This window comes from Delphinapterus leucas, chromosome 1 (genome assembly GCF_059928025.1).
Source record: "Delphinapterus leucas isolate spDelLeu-1000000601 "Yukka" chromosome 1, BTC_Dleu_Yukka2, whole genome shotgun sequence".
NCBI classification, from domain to species: Eukaryota; Metazoa; Chordata; class Mammalia; order Artiodactyla; family Monodontidae; genus Delphinapterus; species Delphinapterus leucas.
The window spans coordinates 138,528,298-138,548,627 of NC_143129.1; the positions used below are offsets into that span (position 1 = coordinate 138,528,298).

A 20,330-nucleotide genomic window follows, 5' to 3' on the forward strand; every position below is an offset into this window, starting at 1 on the left:
TTTCAGAATTATAATTATTCACATGTCATAACTTTTAGGTTAAAATGAAGCTTTGGATTTTGGTGAAAAATCAGAATCAGTTAACATGATAGAGTGAAAAGGGAAAATTATTCTGACCAAAAAAGTTTAGGCTTAAATTCAGTCCTGAAGTGAACACCTAAAAACTGTATTATATGTTACCTAGTTTTAAAATTCACGTTATAAGCTTCTCACATTTTTTGGTTTTGTTCAACCCAGATTCTCCATTAATTTATACATATATATATATAGTGTGTGGGTAGAGACTTGGCAAGGAGACAGGTTGCCCCTATATGTTCCATGCCCCAAAATTCTCATTTATGTCTTTGCATGTGCTCTCTCCAGTTTCAAGGTTAGTTATGTCCACTGATTCACTCAGTCCAGAAAGGTAATTTACTCGTGTTAATTATCCCACATTTGTCTCATACACCTTGCCCTTATTTAAACATTGCATTTATCATCTTGATAACACATAAGAACCTTCAATAACGCACAGCATTGTGAAAGGAGCCTTGTCAGAAGCACAAGTCACCCCATAACGCGAAGTTACTTAAGTCCTGAAACCCCTTCTTAGAGTTCAGCCCCTACCTCCAAAAGTTCAAGAATCTAAGGCTAAGACATCAGGGTTTATTGAAACATCACCCTGGTGGGAATCTGCGATTGGGGATTCATTCCAAATTTAAAGATGAGCAATCTTTTTCCAGATGTCAGACTTAGTTAGACAATGAGTATCCCCTCAAACAATTTCCCTCTAAATAACTGATTAAAAAACAGAAAATGGTGTTATATTGACTCATAATTATAGACTCATAATTCTACCTGAATATATATAATTTAAAATATATAACATTAATGAAGGTGGTTAATCATTAATGTGTCCAGTTTTATTCATATTTCATGAAAAAAAAAGGAAGACCAAAGAAAACAGAATTAAGGCCAGATGTGTAAAAACACCATGCAGGATTACAAGTGGGTAAAGTGTGGTCAAGGAAGGAGGAAAGAGACAGGGTGATTCTAAAGATTAGTAGAAAAAAAAAGAGAGATTTTCAAACTTGTTAAACTTTCATTATTTGGAAACAAGACATTCCTAAAGTAAAGGAAACATCAGATATTGTGAAACTCACAAGGTAAATTCTGATATTTGTATCCAAGTGGTTTATTTAATCTGAAGTCAACTGTGTTTTCCCCGGAAGAAATGAACTGCTAGTATCCCATGAACCCTATGAAGTTTGCCTCACTTCTCATACTGTCAAACAAAGAAAAACGTCTTGTGTTCCATGATGTCCCCCATGTCACTGTGACTAATCCCCAACCATTTTTATTTACAGCGTTCAGAACGAGTTTCTATGACAATCCCATGCCACTCTCACTGTTACACACACATTTTCTGCCTTTTGAAAATAATTACAGAACAAATCATTTGTTCTGCACTCTATACAAAGAAAAGCACATATATTAATGGCTGCAGAAACAGATTTCACTTTCAGATTAAACAACAAGCGGATATAACAGAGAACAAAAAATTTCCAATATTTGGGACCACCAGATTGCTGTTGGTGCTGTCGCTGTTTGTATTTCACTTATCAGACATGCAGTAGTTCTCCTTTCTATCACCATCTGTACACACTTTCCCAAAGGACCCTCACAGCTGCCCCATTACCACACTAACACACACTCGTACACAGAGGACCCCTTAATACATTATCTGTTTTCTTCTCACAAGAGAAAGAAAGGCAGAGCAGCTTGAGAACTCGGACAACTTAAAATCCACTTCCACGTCAAAGTCTCAAGATTGCTACCTTTCTTCGGAGATGGAGCAAAATAGAGAATTTAAGTGGTTATGCTACTGGGACTTGGCTGTGTTTTAGGAACTACCAACTGCCAAATGAAATCACCATAGCTTGCTCTCAAGGCCTTCCCTTCCTTTCTGTTTGTTACTCCCTCATTCTCCTGCTGTTTAGTTTGCCTATAACTGTTTTATACCTCAGCATTACTCAAAGGATGTCCTTAAAAAAAAGTAGAACTTTTTTTTGTGCACCAGCTTTCTCTAGAGAAGACGCGCTATGATGAACTATTAAATAATAGAAAACACCTGTGCCCTGTTCTGTGTCTGCTTAGGTTTTCTTTCCATTTAAATAGGTATTTCTGACCTAAGAAAACCAAAAAGTTAACACTTAGTAGTAATATCACCAAATGATAGAATTCCTCAATGTACACCAATTGTACAGGAAAAAGGTAGTATCAACAACCAGTTCTGCAAATGTCTAAAACTTCTAATGGGCTATTAGTTGGGAGAATCCTAGTTTTAAAACATTGAAAGCCTTAAAATCTTAGTTTCTGAGGAAAATTCATCTAAGATAGCAACAACTCATTTCCCAGTATTTTCTTCAGTTGTGTATTTTTGGCACCTAACACAGTGCCTAACAGGTAGTGAGCGCTCAAAACATGTTTGCTGAACTGAGTTGCCAAGGACATGGTGGAAACTGTCAATAAAGGCAACCAAAATACATCTTCTATGCCAACACCAACCAAAGAGCATCCACCTTGATGCAAATGATAACAGGCCACAACTGCTCCTCAACTTATACAAGAATTTTCTATCTCCAGAGCTCCTGGGATGCACAGACTCAGTTTCTTCACCAGCAAAATGAAGGTTTCTTCTAAGTTTCCTTCAAGGTATAAAATTCTGAATCTATTAACAAACCAGGACAAGGTCTAGCTGCTCACCACTTTTTAAACTTTAGAGAAAACAATGGTTTTCAGCACTATAATGTACTCCCAGAGAACAGTTTTAGCCCCATCCATAAATTCCAAGGCAGAGCTTAGGGAGTATGATATACTGGGAAACACTTGAGAGAGAAAAACAGGCCATAAAAGGGTCAGACCTACTTACCAGCCCTAACCACTTACTAACCATGTACCATGGACACATTACTCAGCCTCTCTGTTTCTCAGCAGCATAAAGGCAATTATAAAAGCTCCCCTACCCAAAAGGTAAGGTTTATATGAAGAGCTAATAAAATAATGTATAAGAACCAACTTAAATATCATGGAGGTGAACAAGACTAGTCTGGGGTCTGACAGATCTGGCTTTCATCCTGGCTCTGCCACTACCATTGGCGTGACCTTGAGTGAGCTACGAGCACTCTCTGAACCTCTGTTTCCTGAATAACAGGAGTAAACCACAACAAAAGCCATCTACCAACTCCACTCGCCCCTACCACCCAACATGAAAAATTCTCCAAAACTTGGAGAAGTCCAAAAGGAAAACAAAACAGAAACAAAGAAACCCACATAAAACCAAAGGAACCCATATCCACAATTTAGAAAACCAACAAAGCCAATCCTAAAAAATGGCACCCAGCTATGTAAACTCCTTCAAGTGCCCAAAGTATTTAAGAGTCTGTCACAGAATGCTCTAGCACAAAGCAAAACGTACCGTTGCAGCTGCTCTGCTCTCACTTTTTAAAAGGTGTCAGTAATAAAGGGCCAAACATGCAAATCCCTAAATGTGCATCTATGTTCCTCTCCCATCTAGCTGTCTCCCTCCAGTTCTGCTGTCTCATGACCCGGCCTCACTTACTCAGCATCACCCCCATCCCAGCACCTCTGAGGCTCAACTGCAAATAAAGTTAAAAGCTATGCATAATCAGTCATTAGATAGCAAAATTGAAAATGTCTCTCTTTGAAGAATCACAAAGCTTTCTGTCTGAAACCTCTGACCTTTCTGGAGAAATCACAGTCACTGTAGTTTAAAAATGTAGGTGGTAAAAGTACAAAGGATTACATTTATCCGTTTTGCATGTTTGCCGTCTTTTCTGAGATGAGGGGCAAATATCTTCAGAACAATTAGTTCTTCAACCCTAAAATTTCAGGCTGCAATAACCTCATTCTCCAAGAACTGTATATATCCTGCGCCCAATGAGATGGCACTTTTCTGTTAATTTCTATTCCTACTTTATTTTACAGAAAATCTAAAATACATGATTCCGGAGCCTTTTTTAAAAAAAAAAAATAAGACTTTTGTCTATACAGTAAATGAGCCAAGAAAATAATAAAAATTCATTTGAATCTTCTTAAAAACCACTGTAATCCCTGATTGGGTCAGGAGGGTAAGGGACTTCTAAAAGTACATTTAAAAGAAAAAAGAATTCTTAATAGAAGTCCTTGTCACATATTAAGAGGCCATACAATAAAAGTACTGCAATGACTATCTTTCCCTGACAGGAACATACAACAATAGTTATGCTGTTGAAGAGCATCAAGTTACAAAGACTTCATTCTCAGAAGTTACTCGAAACTACTCTCCCAAAGAGAACCTCCACCATTTAAAAGAAGGGGAGAAAAAGCCAACTAAATGAATCGATCAGAAACTTTAGTAACTCAGTACTTTTTATATAAAAGACACCCATGCAAAAATCGTGCCACAGTCCTACAGAGATGCAGACAAGTTTTTGCCAAATTCTTATCCAGAATCCTTACTTCATCTTAAGTGTTTGTAACCCAACTTATCTTTAACTTCCAATTACTTAATGCTAAAAATATATTCTCAGGTATACACTGTTTTCCATCAACACTTTTTTATATCTAATATTATTTATGAATTATACTCAGCATAAAAGATGTTTACGATTTTCATTGTTAATCTGCTATTATATCTGAGCCCATACAGCTCTGCTGAATAGTATGCTACGAAGGTTTACATGCAGATGCACAGTATCTTAATTACTTATTCTACAGTAAGCTCTGTAAGCATCTCCATTCCTCATTCATTTGGAATGTTTAAAAATGCCACAAGAAGGGCTTGATGTCATCTTAACACTGAAATCCATCTGTCTATGGCCCTCTTTTGACTTTACTCCTTCTGCAGCCAAAATTTTCACAAAAGTTGATGAGAATTTGTCAACCTAAGGACTTGTAATGTCAGCTCCTTTGAAAGGCAATGGAATATTTGAAAGTGACAATGATGGGATCCCGTACATACAATATTCACTTTATGTGGGACCTTAAACTTAAATAACTAATCCCCTTAAAATTAAAATACATAGAATTCTAAATGCTTCCAATAGGGGAAGAGGAAAGAGGAAGGCACATAACACAGAAGAGACAGTTCTGAGTTTCCCATATTAATATGTCCCTAATTTTAAAAATCCAATTAAAATTGATATTGTAGCACCACAGTTCCTATTATCCACTGACAAATACCTTTCCCTACCAAAAATTACCCCTTGGATAAAACTCACCACAGATACATCTTCCCCAACAGCGTGAACATGTTGCATTAGCCAATCACAGGCTGGCAAAATTACAAAAGGAAATAAAATCACCCAAACCATAGCAACAAAGACAACAGCCTGACAATGGCAGATGCTACACAGACATACATACAAGTTGTTAAATCTTATTCATTTTTAAAATACATTTTATTGCTACTTTTATTTCATCTGGCTTTTATAACCCATAGAATATTTCAAAAATAGCCATTAAAATATTTACATCAATATATATGCTCTGAAAATTGTTTCTGTTTGGAAACTCATAAGCTATTGGGACCACCAGAAACACTCATCAGAGACATCAAAGGTAGGCAGTATGGAACCTGATGGAGAGGACAATGGGGCGTGAGTCCTATTTTTTTTTTATTGCAATCCTCTTTTGTTTCCAATTTAATCACTTTTATCACACACCTCAGTTTTCCCTTTCTGGGGTGACTGACATTCCACACCCTAACTTTTAGATTTATTAGCATTTCTAAAAAAAAAAGAAACTTAAAAAGAAAGTCACATTTCTATTTTATTCAATATAAGTTCAGTTCAGCAGCTTTTTAAAAAAATAAACACTAGAAGAATTCATACATAAAATGAATAGATGTAGTATGTTATAATTATAATCTTTTTTTCTATTTACAGTTATAAAATTCATGTTGAGTGAGGCTTTGAACTTCTGCACTAAAGTCATTAAGAACTAATCTTGCCAAAGTTTAAAGAAGTGAAAATAAGGGCATTAAATAAATCCATCAATAAATCAGTTAGTCATTTAAGGGCGTTGAAATGAAACTTTTCCCTATTTTCAATTTTCTTCCTTTGTCTTTTAAGTTAAAAAACAATTTTTTAACTAATAAAATTCCATTTTTGCTTTCCTTTAAATAATTACACACAGCCATAATCACAGAAACTTTTGGAAACAAAGTAAATTTAAAACTTTTAAATCTAATCATCAAAGGACGTTAGAAATACATCTCTTGTGCATATTTTAAAATGCATAAAAATTTACCTAGTAAAATATTACATGCAATTCTGATTTTTAAAATAATGCTTGCTTTAATTCTCAATGGCTTACCAAAGCATCTAGAACCAATTCATCTAACTTCATCTTACAAAAAAAAAATTCTTGAACCTGTGTTATAATGCTTCTATTCACTAAACTTCTACATTCTAAAAACAAGAAAGAACAAGTCATTCCAGATTTTTGACCCCAACACTAACAAGCATGAGACCATTTCTCCCTCTTCTAACCAAGTGTGGCTTCATTCTGAGGCTAAAACCAAACTCCACAGTAAAATATCTCCGTGGGAAAGGTTTGGATTTTGACTTTTTATTTCCCCTTTGACTCAAGGTGGGTGTGTGATACCACTTAAGTGACATCCAAAGCCAGACAACAGGATATAGAGAGGGATATAGAATGGATCTGAATTTTGTTTTTAAAAGCATAGGATATGGAATCAGGAGGCCTGGGTTTAATCTTGCTCTGCACAAATCCCTTGGCACCTCTGAGACTTGATTTTCACCTGTCCAAACGGACAGTGCATTACTTATTTACAATACTCCTGTGAAGTTAAAGAAAAAAAATAAAAGAAAGCTACAATGTATGGCAAAACTTAGGACTGTACTTGCTGCAAAATAGACAATAAAAGTTATTTGTCTGGCTGCCTGCCTTCCTTCCTTCCTTTCTTCCATCCATCTCCTTCTCTCTACTCTCAATCGATTTAGGTCCAAAATTTACCACTAGGAAAATATGTGTAAGACATGAAGACAAAGAGTTTAAGACAAATAGTTTAAAGTTCTCAAAAAACATTAAAGCTATTCCACTTCAAACTCCAGTTATTATGATCATCCTGATCATTTCTGAGATTGAGGTTAGCAATATATCACAGAACAACACTTGCCAAAATACATAACACAAATGAACTTATTTCTCTCAATCTTATCTCATTTAGTGTCTCTTACAAACAGAAAAGCAAAAATATCCTCTGCTACAAAGTAGCAGCAATTTGTCATTTGTGGAATTATCCCTTTGGCTCATAAGCCATGTTTATTTCACTAAAGTATTAATAAGAAGACTAATTCCATTAGATAAAGTATACTTTTACCCTGTGGAATTATCATACCAAAACATGAAGCACTGTTTTCTAATATTTTAGGAAATGCCTAGGGAAAAAGCCATTTCTATCTTAGCAGCGGCTGGAGAATTCTGGTAAGTTCAGGGACACCAAAGTCTGGATCAATCATTTCTATCTTACAGTTGCCTTGGCGGGAGAGAGCTAAAATGTTGACAACACTGTAGGTTACCCCTTAAAAAGCAAAATGGTAATAATAATGAATATCTCAATAGCCCCTTTTCCAAGTTTATGCATGCCACAGTGTCCCTAACTAGACCCCTAAACCCTACAAAGAATTTTTGCAAAACTTTTCTTTCTAACGATCTGAATAGAAACTCCAAAGCCCCCAATAGGTCTCTTAATCTGAAGCATACTATGCAAAAATGATGGTGAGATGGATTATAAAATTCTCCACTAGATATCTTGCTGCTTGGGATCCTTTTACAGTCATTACTTAAACCAAAACACTTTTTAGAGCATCTCCATTTGCCATTAAGTTCACGGTTTTATGTTTCTCTTAACAAAGCATGTCAGTTTATTCATTCTCTTCCTCCTCCACCTGACTCCTTCTTCCTTCCCCTGACATCACCTTCCAAGGCTTTACAATTTATAATATATTTAAAAGCAAGATCTAACCTCTAAACGACCATGGGGAAATAATTGCTGAAATGACAACAAACTGGTGTTTAGCACATTCAATGAATGCAATCTGTATTTTATGTTTTTTCTTCTATTCTAACCTCAAAATTGTTTTCAATAATCTATATTAACATTTGTGAGCAATTAGAATTGTTGCTGCTTCTGTGCAAGTTTTAAAAAACCGACAGGCTGTTCTGCATCCTCTGGAAGCAGCTTGAGGCCTTAACCAAGTAAAACAACCAGTCCTACTGTGTATACCAGTGACCACAACAAAGGCTGTGGTTTCTCCCACACTAGCCCTAAATAGGTTGAAATTAATGCTATCCATCACTGGGTGGAAAAGCAGACAAGGCAAATCCAAGGCAGCAGCATTGGGAAATTTCTTACCAACACTCAAACCTCTGAGCCATAAATGAGCTGACCTCCCTTCTACTCAAGAACACCCTTTCTCCCTATACCTCTACACTCTCTACCCTTCAACTTCCATCTTCCTCACTACATTCTAGATAAAGGGTATTGTTACTACGTTCTAAATAGAGGATATTGTTACAATCTTCAAGTTATGCAGAAAATACTCAAGGATATAAAAGCCATATTTAATCTCAAGTTTGTTGATTGTTTGTGCTATCTCCCTTAAAGAATTAAAAGATAAACAGAAAGATAAATGACATTTTCTATAACTGTGTGCATATACCAATAAGTTACAGTAGATCAATCAGCCACAAAATCCACCTTTAGTTTAAGGTTAGAGTTTGAGATAGAGTGGTACTTACTGTCTTCATTAAATATCACTGTATATTAATCTTACCCCTTCTTTTTCCAAATTTTTTTTTATTATTATAAATCACAGAAACTAACTACACAACTTTCTACTAAGGAGTTTATTAGGGTAATGAAGAAGTTTAATTCAATAATGTATAGTCTTGGATTTGAGTGTAAACACACATACACACAAATCCCTGTTAACAGAATATATTGAATATATTTTAGATATACAATCCTGCCACAAACTAACATGGTAAGTTACCTAAAACTTTAAAAATTATAATTAATTTGGCATAAAATTATAAACTGTAACAATCTAACATTATCAATTTAAATTTTTTTACAATTATTCTGTATGCACTGATAACCTTACACAGTTACACTGTGTTTAAGGTACCAGCTTTTTAAAAAAAGAAATCATTCCCCCTACTCTAACCAGCACTGTGTGTGCAGCCTGGATGTGCACACACATGCACACGAAGAGCACACACGTTCCTACACAGACACTCCTAATCTTACACCTGCTCTGGAGCAGCAGGAAGTGAATTCTCAATCTGTCAACATGACCATCTGGTCTATCTGCATATCACGGCTTTCTCTATTACTATATGAAGGAATGGCAATCACGAAGCCAAAATACAACTAGAATGCACCTGAATGGGAGTCTCTCTCTCTCTGCTGAAATGGAATAATACGTGGCCTATCAGAGCAGAACTAGCAGTAATGTAAATAATTTGAAATGAGCGTTCAGGACAGCATAATTAAGTGAACAATATGGTACAGGTAATGTGGTCGTCAGTAACACCGCTGTCAGGTTTCCAGGACAGGCACCAGGCTTCGCAGACACCGCAACTCTTTCAGTAAGCGACGGGACCTTTACTATTCCTGCCGAGCAACACTAAGTAAAGGTAGTAAAGGGAGACCATGGAAGCAATCCGTAACTATTAAACTAAAACACTGCTGTGCAAACGCGTTCACTTTCTACCCTGAAACTAACAAGTACTCCTGCTACCATTAGGACAAGTTCAATTCGCTCAGTCCCTGGCTAATTAGCAATTACAGCAACTATCTGACAAATTCTGGTCATGTATTAGTCTTTCAGAGTGAATTTTAAGGTAACTAAAAATACTTCCAATCTTAAAAAATTCCTCATCTGCAAAAAGTGAAGATGCCCATTGTGGTTTAGCTTTGGGGCCTAATGCCACTCAAAAATTAGCAAAGGCCTTCATTGAATTAAACATAATTCTATTTGTTTAATTTTAGTTTTTAAACATCTCCACACAGCTACCTCAGCTTTCATTCTACCCGCAGCAGGTGATAACTATAAAAAGTCATTTTATGGCCTAGATACAGCAACCTACCTCTATCCAAGAGATGAGTCCTTAAAAAGTCTAACCTCTTACAAAATTTAACTAACTCAACTGAAAATCTTTCTAGAATCTGATTACATTACCAGAAGTTATACAGAAGCAGTTAAAAAAAAAAAAAAACTCTCCAGAAAGTTCTCGGTTGAGTGCCTACTAATGAACAAAGGTTAACTTTATCTAAAAGGTCAAATGCCTGGTGGCTAAGGTTATGACCTTAACAACTTAAATTGTGACCTTGCCACGTGCCGGGTATATTGTAGATTCTGATACAGATCATCTGGTAAAGACTGGTCATAAATTAGCTTTACTGTTACACGCCCACAAAGAACACCATTTACCACAATACCATAATATCTCAAAGTTGTCATATGATACATGGGAAGAACGACTCAAAGGGAGACCAAATTAAAGGCATAAAATGGTTTTACTCTTTTATACTTTTAATGAGATGAAATTCTCAGGCTTATGGAATCACTCCGATTTCATTACACTTGTTACTGGTTATCAGCCACAAAATTCACACAGTTCTAATGCCCCTGGATTTAAAGGAGAAGAAAAAGGAATGCAGTTTATGTATTGTATTTTAGCGTCTCAATACGTCTTAGAAAAATCACCTCCGCTTTTAAAAAACAATTGATTCTGCAGTAACTTCCAGTATTTACATGTGCGTTCTAAGATTTCAACTTCCTTCCCAAGAAGAGGCCGAGGCATGAAGCAATAATTATTATATGCATTTTTAGAAAGAAAAAAAAGGATCTTCCTGTGGCCATCAAGGGGGAAAAATGGCATTTTGGAAGAAAAAAAAATACATGTAAAAGAAAGAGAGGAGAAAAAAAGACTATAGGTGAAAAGGCCACAATGGTTTTGGCATGTTTCTTGAAGCACATTTCAGAGTCTCTGCCTCCTGCCAATACTGGCAAGTTCTCAAAACTTTTAAGGAGGTAAAAACATTGTTTAGTGTTTACAAATCTTCAGCATTATAACAGATGCTTGTCAAATCAGTTGTATGTGAGTTGACCGATCTACCTCCTATTTGTATTGGCAGCTTCCCTTCCACAAATAACAGGTCTCTAAATCTCTTAAATCACATTTGAGATATTTTCAGACAAAAGGCCTTGAGCATCCCTCAGACCCATCCTGGTGCGCACAGAGGCGCCACGGCTGCGCAGGGAGAGCCAATGGCCTGTACTTGGCCACCGTTCAGGCGACCGAGGGATTCTGGGAGGCGCAGGAAAACCGAACCGAAAGGTAGTCTGATCCACAGTGCTGGCAATAAATCTTTCATAAGCAATAAGGATGCTAACTCTCCTAAGCAACAGTCTACCTGCCATTTTACCAACATCACCCTTCAGCTCACTGAAACCACCAGCAACTATGATGGCTCAAGGGATCTGGAGCCACAGCACAGGCACAAACTGTCAATAGCGAGAGAGAATCCAACGTGAAACGGCGAGAGCGAGGAAGGCCGTGTCTCTGTGAATCTAAGGGAAACGTTCACATCTAAAAATTAGAAGAGATGCTGCTCACACCAATAAACGCATAACAGGTATTTCCCTTTGATGTTACCTTGTAAGGAAGCACCTACCATGATGGGCATCACCCACTGATACCTGCAATTTCTTATATTGGTCCATTAGGAGCATTTATTATGTTATTTACTTCTCCAAATATCAAAGAGATGAAACACAAGATTTTTAGAGAGTGCTCCCCCAAAGCATATAATACCCACAACTTCTTTTGCACCTTGTCCTAGTAGATTCTCCACTTATATATGCAAATAAATTTTGAAAAAATTTTAACTCTGCTTTTTCAATAGACAAAATAAAGTAACAACAATAGGGTTAACAGGGAGTTAAGAAAGGGCCACTTGTTCCTGTTCAGAGGTCATCTGAAAGGTGCTGCCTTTTCGTTTTCGCTACCCAGAACTGGCTAAAGCAACAGGCACTTCTTATAATTAAGTATACATTTTCAAAAACCCAAATATTTGAAACACTTACAGATCACATCCTCTAAAATACTCATTTATCCCCTGCCAACAGAATGCAAATGATGATGTGACATGCTTGCAAAGTAAATTTCTCCAGTTTCTTATGTAAGGACGGATGGATAACAAAAGTTCTCTTTCTAAAACATATATTGAGAAAAATAATACAGAATAGGATATCAGATGACTTCTAAGAGCTCATATTTTTAGAATTGAAAATGTTTTGCAAAACAATGGAGTATCGCTTTTACAGGTAACATCTTCTCTGTCCTTTATGAAAAAAAAAAATACATGAACCCCAAAACAACGTACTGGTAGGATTCCACAACCTTCTTTCTTCCATCTGGCTCAAGTAACTGCCATGAAGGTAATCTAGCAAGACCGATATGTACATATAAAAAGTCAACAAGTTTCACAAGACCTGCGCTTTCACGTAACACAATGAGCCTTTTGTCTAAAACAAGATGAGAGGAACAAAGTAAAAATGCATTATTTTATCCAGTCCTCAATAGTTTTATCCTGAATGCTATTCTACATGCTGTAATATGCACAGGTAAAGCATGCCTTGAAAACAGCCTTGGAACAATAAAGAATTTTATTACAAATCAAGCAACTCACCAAATCAATTATCAATATCTATTTCTCAATGTGCTCACGCACTATACAGGTTTGGTTACTTTTAAGATTAATCTTTCCATCAATTACTTAAAGAATTGGTTTGTTTTTTCCTTTAGCTATTGTAAACAACACTAAGTATTCCTAATACAAAGCTACTAAGTTTGTACTAGTGTGATTTCTTTTTCCTTCATAAATGATCAGCGATTTGATAGCAATCTTACCTCCAACCTCTTCTTAATTAGCAGGGGGTTCAAGAGACCCCAGTAGATAAAAACACTCCCAGAAGAAAAGCAACTAAAAATATTGCCTCAGTACCAAACTAAACGCTTTTTAACTAGATCACTTGCCAGTTAAAACAGACTCTTTCTTACAAGGGTTTTTATAAGACTTCTCTCACCCCTCATCAAAAAACGTGATTTAAACATATCCCATAACTGACTACCAACACCTCTGATAACACTACTTGACAAAAGAACTAAACTTAGCGAGAATGCTCTCCAAGCTATGCTTTTCCACCTGAATGAAGGTGGAACCTCAAACAATGGAGGATCTGGCTACTCTGATGCTGGTCTACCTTGGATACCACACCGTCCATGTGGACATGGCCTGCCGTAGGGAGCTCGGGAATGGCCCAGCACATACAAAGGTCATCAGGAAAAAAAGCACACGCGAGAAAGTGGACCGACTTTTCACCATTGCACTTACCTGCTGCATGCACAAAGTATGCCAAATATAAATCGAGTTCCTTAACAGAAACCCCTATGTGATGGGGCTGGACACAGAGCCCTGGATTAGAGCACTGCGGGGACTTTACAAGGCGCTCGCCATCAGTACTTTCAAGCGGAATACCTTTAAATAAAATCACCATAACAAGGTCCAACCTCCAGACTTTATCTGCCTGGCGGAGGCAGTCAATTCTTCGCATCTTGCCTTTCTGGTCTGGGTTGGAAAGAACACAACACGGAGGCTTTTTCCCTGTGACTGTAAGAACAAAATCCTCTCGGTACTCAGGTCGGATATCTTTCCGCAACTTGGCCAGAAGTCGAGATGCCCACTTCTGCTTGACCTCTGGTTTTTCACTTAGCAACTCATCCTTCACGGCTCTCTCTTCTTCTTTTGACATACGCTTTTCATGTTTTTTGAAGTATTTTCGTTTTCGGGCCTGCAGGTTGAACCATGTGTAGGCGAAGGCTCGGACGTGGGGCAGAAGTGCTTCGATGAAAGGATGAAATTCATCCTGAGGAAATGAATGAAGACAAAAATATAACTATAATGAAAACAAAAGGCAACAACGCTTCTTCAGGTGTTCACCTTTAAAAAAATATATCCTTATTTCACTTGAAATTTGATTCAAGCATTATGTTACCAAAATCATACATGGGATCCCTTTGGGAAGTCCAAGGGGGGGAAAAAATTCATCGCTATCATGTCTCACAATCTTAAAGAAGAAAACCGTTAAAAAGTAAAAAATGTTTTGTTATGTTCACGGAAGTGTACCAGGTTCTATTGTCGGGCCTAGGTCCCAGATTCTTTAGACAGTAAGTGAAGTTTATCGAAATGTTTATAACAACATATAATCTTAACCTTATTTCAAGGAAGGCATATCTAATTTTGCTCCAGCCTTGACCTCACTACTTGTAGTACAGCCAGGGCTCGGCGGCCAGATTGGCAAATCCTAAACATTTAGATGCCAGTCAATGTTTATGGAAGTCTAGGAGCAAAAATCATCTCTACGATCAATGGAAACAAAGACTTTCCCCTCTAAAAGTAGACTCTGATGTAGACTCTGATCTGTTTCTTAGTCATTTTGGTGACATCTAATTCCTTTCTAAGTATTAGTTACACACAATTTTTTTTAGTCAAAAACTTAGAAAAATTTGGCAGGTCCATATACAAAAGAAGAGATGGATTTGATATTCACCAGACTAAAATAAAAGATCTATGTTCAAGACATAATTGCTGATATTATAGAAATGAAACAAAACGGGGAAAAAAGGGAAAAAAAAAACAAAGAAAAGCGTACAAGCCAGATAGTAAAGAATGCGTCACTGTGACAACACAGTTGCAACTAAACACATTCAATTTACTGATCTGATTGTGAAATACCTTCAGTAATAATCATTCCGAAAAAACAGAATACTCATTCAAATTTTAAAAATAATATTTCAGGCTTTTTCTCACAGAGAAACAGGGAACCTGGTATATTCAATGTTTACGAGACTCCCGGGAAACCCTCATGGTTGCCTCTTAAAATCCAAGTAATTTGAAAATAAAATTGAATTTAAAACATTTAAATTTTCTTACTGTTTTATGGAAAATGTTTGATTCTTTTACTTGACATTTTCTTAGGAAGTAGAAATATAAAATTAAAGAAAAATTAAACAGTAACTCCACAAAGCTTTCTGAGTACATCTAACTTTTGATTAACCAACCCACAGTAATCTTACTAATCTTAACTTCTCTCCACCGCACAACCCTCCCCCCAAAAGATAAATTATTTACTTTCAAATAAATGAGGATAAGAAAACCAAAGAGATATTTGATGACTTTTTTTAAAAGGGTGTAGGACAGACAAATATAAAATGCATTCTTTTTTGGTTTGTAATATCCATCTAAATATATTTTGGAGGCACAAGTAACTGTAATGTCCAAAATATTATTACTATTAAAGCAATTACTAATTTTTAAACGTTCAAATATAAACTGAGTGCTTAAAATTGGTGAAATACTTTAACAATCAAGCCTGTTAAAATATTGTAAGTTATAATCAATCACTTAAACACTACATATGACTTTTTTTTAAAGTAAGCTTATATTAATATAATACACACTAAATCAATTCAATAATCAACATTTTTTTTTCCTCTCTCAACAAATTTCAGGCTCCGTATTTCATGTTTAGGTTTGAAAACTGCTCTTTTTCAATAAAAGAATCCAAAAGAGAAGTCAGCTTTCACAACACATGTGCATTCTTTAAGTGGAGAAAAAAACAGAGAAAAATACAAGAATTCTATTATTCTTCCCCATACACCATTAGCACTTTAAAATTTCTGATGTTTGAGAATCTTTCCTATTGCCGTACTTTAGAAGAGAGAAATGGGGTGGGGGGAGCATTTTTCAAGTCACAGTTTATCTATAAGGTATACGCCAAACAGCAAAGCATTTAAACATTACTAAATTCTGAGCTCATCCTTGAAATGCTCTAAAATACATAAATTTGGGGTTTGAAACAGTCCTTCACATTGACTGATTTTCTTATATACACAAGACATGCTAGGGACCAAGGCTCTGTGGAATTATGCAAAGAACGCCCGGAGTCTACCTTAACTACAAAGTGAGCTTTCACCAAAATGAGGATTTCATTTTAAAGTCTCAGCCCCATTTGAAAATGCAAAGAATAACTTAGCTCCAAACAATTCATATTTATGTCAAAACCTTGTCATATTAAAGAGCTTTATTAATGATGATAAACATTTAAAATAAACCTTCTAATGTGACATTTAAGTGTTCGAAGATACTCCCAATATGCTTCTCAGAGAACTGCGAACTGCGTGCATTCGTGTTCAAAAGGATTTTGTTTACCTGCCAACCAACTGCCCATATATCTCATCATAAAAATCCTTAAATGAGGCCAACTATCTCAACTAATCATTAAGAATAATCTAAGTTCCCAGTTTTACATCAAAAGTATTTACAAGTTATTACTCCCCAAAGGTTTTAAGAATGTGCCAATAAAAGTGCACAATATTTTGTATGACTCTTAACTCACATACACAAGGAAAGGGCTAGTTATACTTCTCAATGCACAATTAGAAATATTCCAGAACATCAAAACTAAAGAACATCATTCACTTGCAGGAAATGCCCAGGCACAGCATAAATTAGTTTAAAAACAAAACAGTATGCCCTTATAAAGCATGTTGTTGCACATATCGCCATAAGCTATATAATATTTCAAAATATTCAAGAGAAAACAAAGAATATTTTACGTTATGTACTCAGTGAGAAAGTTATGGGCCACCGATAAAAACAAACCTGAAAACCTGTTTCAAAAGTGGTAGGACTTTGAATCAGCATCTTCAACGTTCATCTGTTTGTAAGTAAGCCAAGTTTCGGAACCACGGAATGCTGATATTTTTGGAACTACTTCTTTCAAAGGTTCACCTATAAATTTCTACTGTTACCGTTCTATGACCAGGTACATGATTTGGTTAAGATGTGTCCACATGGATTAAAATACGATGTCTGGAATTTTCCTGATAAAGTTTTTTAAAAATTGCACACGTATATGGATTTTATTCTTTCATTTAGAGTAATTTTTATCACTGCGCTTTACTGGACTTTCTTTAATGACCAATAAACTACCGAAGTTTTTCTTTTTAAAGCTGGCTCTAAAGCTTTATAAATATTCCGGCAAGTTAAATAAATTGTGAATCAATTTCTAAAAGAAGAACTCATAAAATATATGGCCCTCGTTCACTATTTAGTGTACATTTTCTTTACAAACTGTTACACTAAGTAAGCGTTTCTCTTAGTGGCGTTTCCAGAAGAAGGCCTACTAAATGTCACTGCCAAATAGGTTTAAAAAAAAAAAAAAAAACTTCTTTCTTAATGTGATAATAGCTCATGAACCAAAAGAATCCAACTTTGTTAAATACCTGACTATGCCCTGGGCCTGCATGGGTACACAGGTATCCTCATGTATGCACCATCCCAAAATACAAATTTATCTATTGAGAGCTCACTGGCGAAGACGCTAATGTGTCTGCTAAGGTCCTTCCCCACTAGGGCAGCACACTGGTATTATCTACCAGTTCTACGTGTTGCAAACTTTTGCCAGCTAGAACTTCAGCCTTTGAATCTCAGCATTTTCACTGTAGTCATAACTCATTCAAATTATCTTACACTTTGCATCTTATCCATATGCAATTGTGAACCTTGCCAAAACTGGTTGGAAAAGTTTCATTCCATACTTCCACGAGTTACTAAAATAGGAACTTTGGAAGTTTGTTAGGGAAAAATAAAAAACTTTTACAATAACTAAAAGCAACTGCTATCCATTATTAATGCTAGGCCTAAATCCCAAACAGACCATTTCAACATAGAAGATGCATTTAAGAGTCTTCTGAGATCAAATAGCCGGTAGATGACTGTTAGATATTGCAATAAGAAGGCATGTCATGTGGGAAATAAATCCAGAAACTAGAGAGGAGAGAAAAAACTATGGATACTTTTTAGTCTTCCAGAAAGTATTCTGGTTAAACCGTTATCTCCTGCTAAATGAAAGCAAGAGGTGGTAGCAGGTTTTTGAAGGGAGTGGTGAATAAACATTTTATATGAAGCATACAAACTTCATCTAGGTGATTAATGGTCAGATCGCAATGTACCAAAACAGTATGAAGGCTCACACTTTTCTTCAAAAAAATTTTAGCGCAAAATCACTTTAGCTTCATGCCTTTTACTCAAAGAAAATAAATAATATATTCAAAAGGGACCAAACTTGGGGCCGTGAAGTAGCAATATTTTGCCTGGGGGTGGTGCAGACAAGAGAGGGATGGAAAGGGAGGGCATGCAAAGGAGAGGCGCTGGGGCGACAGAGACCCACGCTCCGAGTTAGGTCGGAGGGAAAAGTTGCCCCCGTCCTGTGCGCCGGGCGGCCCGAGTCGCGCGGCAGCAGCGGGAGGCGGCGGCGGCGGCGGCGGCGGCGGCGGGGGGGTGGGGGGGAGTCGCGTCCGGCCCGGCCGCCGCTCAGGCTCGCGGCCGGTAGCCGAACTCCGCCCGGCGCGCCCCGGCCCGCGGCTCGCGGCCTCCGTCGCTCGCCGACCCGCGCAGCGTGGGCTCGTCCCGACACCGAAACTTTCGCTCGGGAAAGCGAGCGGGCGACTGGCGGCGAGGACGCAGGCTCCACCCGGCCGGCGCGGGGGGACGCGGGGCCACGCAGCTCCGCTCCGCCGAGCCCCGGGACCGGCTCGCCGCCGCCCGCCCATGCCCAAGGGGCGCTGTCCCGGCGGGGGCCCGGGGCCCCGGCCCGCGTCCCTCCCGAGGCCGGACCCCAAAGGCTGACAAACAATAAACAAAAGTAAGAGTTTGGGGAGGCTGCTGCGGCGCGGGCTCAGCGGGCGGGCAGCGGGCGCGGGGACCCGAGCTCTCCCGCAGCCAGGGGTGCAGCGGCCCCGAGAGTGCGGGGCGTGCTGGGGGCTCCGTTGGCGGCCCCCTCCCTGGGCGCCGCGTTAACTACAGAAACCGGCCTCGCGCCTGCAGAAACGCTGAGTCCAGATTTCAGCGTGTCATGGGCTGCAACCCCGCCGAAACACGTGCGGGCCGTCCGAAAACACCGCCGTTCCGCAGTCAATCGCCCCGATATTAATTAACGCATTAATAAGAGGGCGCCATTAGCCATGTGCCCACACAAATGGCCGTGCAAAAGGAATGCACCCGCATGGAAACAAAGTTACTTTCTTAAAGCTGTATTTCTCCACCACCCCCCCTCCACGAGCATACGCGCGCACACACACACACACACACACCGAAACACGCGCAGACACGGGCACACCCCGAGACACATGTCCCAGGCCCTGCTGGCGCCGGGGTCCCCGGCACCCCCGGCCCGGCTCCAGGTCGGCCCCCGCCACTCCGACCCCCACAGCCCCTCCGCATCCGAACAGCTGCTTACCTGGGTGAGACAGAGCGGAGAATACATCACTGCCCGGCGGTGGGGTGTGCGTGTGCGTCTGGGTGTGCGGTTTGGAGGTGTGCGTGAGTGCGGGTGAGAAAGGAGAAAGAGGGAGAGAGGAGGAGAGAGAGAGAAGGGGGGAGAAAAAAAAATCAAGCCTGCTTCTTGCGTTCACATTTCCAACTCGGCTCAACTGCAGCCAGCCAGCGCTATTGCCGCTCCATGAGCTGAACTTTAACCCCGCCTAGAGTTTCCCTACACTCCACTATACATGTCTACTGTACGCGGGCGTTAAAGGCATAGCGCACCCTTTCCAGCTCCCGCGCCCGCCGGCCGGGTGCCCGCGAGCTGCCCGCGCGCCCGCCTCCGCCTCCGCTCTGCACCGCACCGCACGGCCGCCGCCCGCTCGCGCCGCCGCGGGGGGGTGGGGGGGCGGTGTGGGGGAGGGGGCGGCTGCGGCGCCGCGCGGCCAGCCGGGTCCCGAGCCTCCGCGGCCGCTCGCGCTCGCTCCTCTCTCGCTCCCTCGCTCGCTCCCTGGCTCGCTCGCTCGCTCGCTCGGCACCCCCCTCCGCCCCCCCAGTCCCCGCTCAGCGCATTACTGGGTAACGCAGTGAGGAGCAGTTACAGTCTGTACTCCCGGGCAGCTATAGGCTGCCACAGGATGTGCTTAAGCAAACAAAACTACTTTTCCTCGTTCCCATCCCCCAACCCCCGCCGCAGACCTTCGCGGACCTCGGTGGAGGACTTGGGCAACTTTGCCAGGTTGCCCTGCACCCCTCGGTTCGCTGCGTGGGCACGTAGAGAACCGCGGAGAAGGCGGGGGGGGGGAAATTTGCATGTATGCAAATATTTTTAAAAAATCAGACCTCCTAGGTAACTTTTGTTCCC

At 39.2% G+C, this 20,330-nt stretch overlaps 1 protein-coding gene across 19 annotated transcripts in view; it reads right to left on the minus strand.

Annotated features, from left to right (window-relative positions):
- NFIA (nuclear factor I A) overlaps window positions 1-20,057 on the minus strand; it is a 390,456-nt gene extending 370,399 nt beyond the window's left edge. For 13 of the 19 annotated variants that reach the window (XM_089921805.1, XM_089921781.1, XM_089921773.1 and 10 more), the window contains exons 1-2: window positions 16,805-16,941; window positions 13,475-14,006 (exon numbers count right to left, since the gene is read on the minus strand). In XM_089921805.1, coding sequence (XP_089777931.1) covers window positions 13,475-14,006; window positions 16,805-16,846 — 574 coding nt within the window. In that variant the 5' untranslated portion in view covers window positions 16,847-16,941. Of the gene's footprint in view, window positions 1-13,474; window positions 14,007-16,804; window positions 16,942-19,442 lie in introns of those variants that run through there. The other 6 variants (XM_022575823.3, XM_089921858.1, XM_089921837.1 and 3 more) reach the window with 6 other exon arrangements.
- Between the last annotated feature and the right edge of the window lie 273 nt (window positions 20,058-20,330).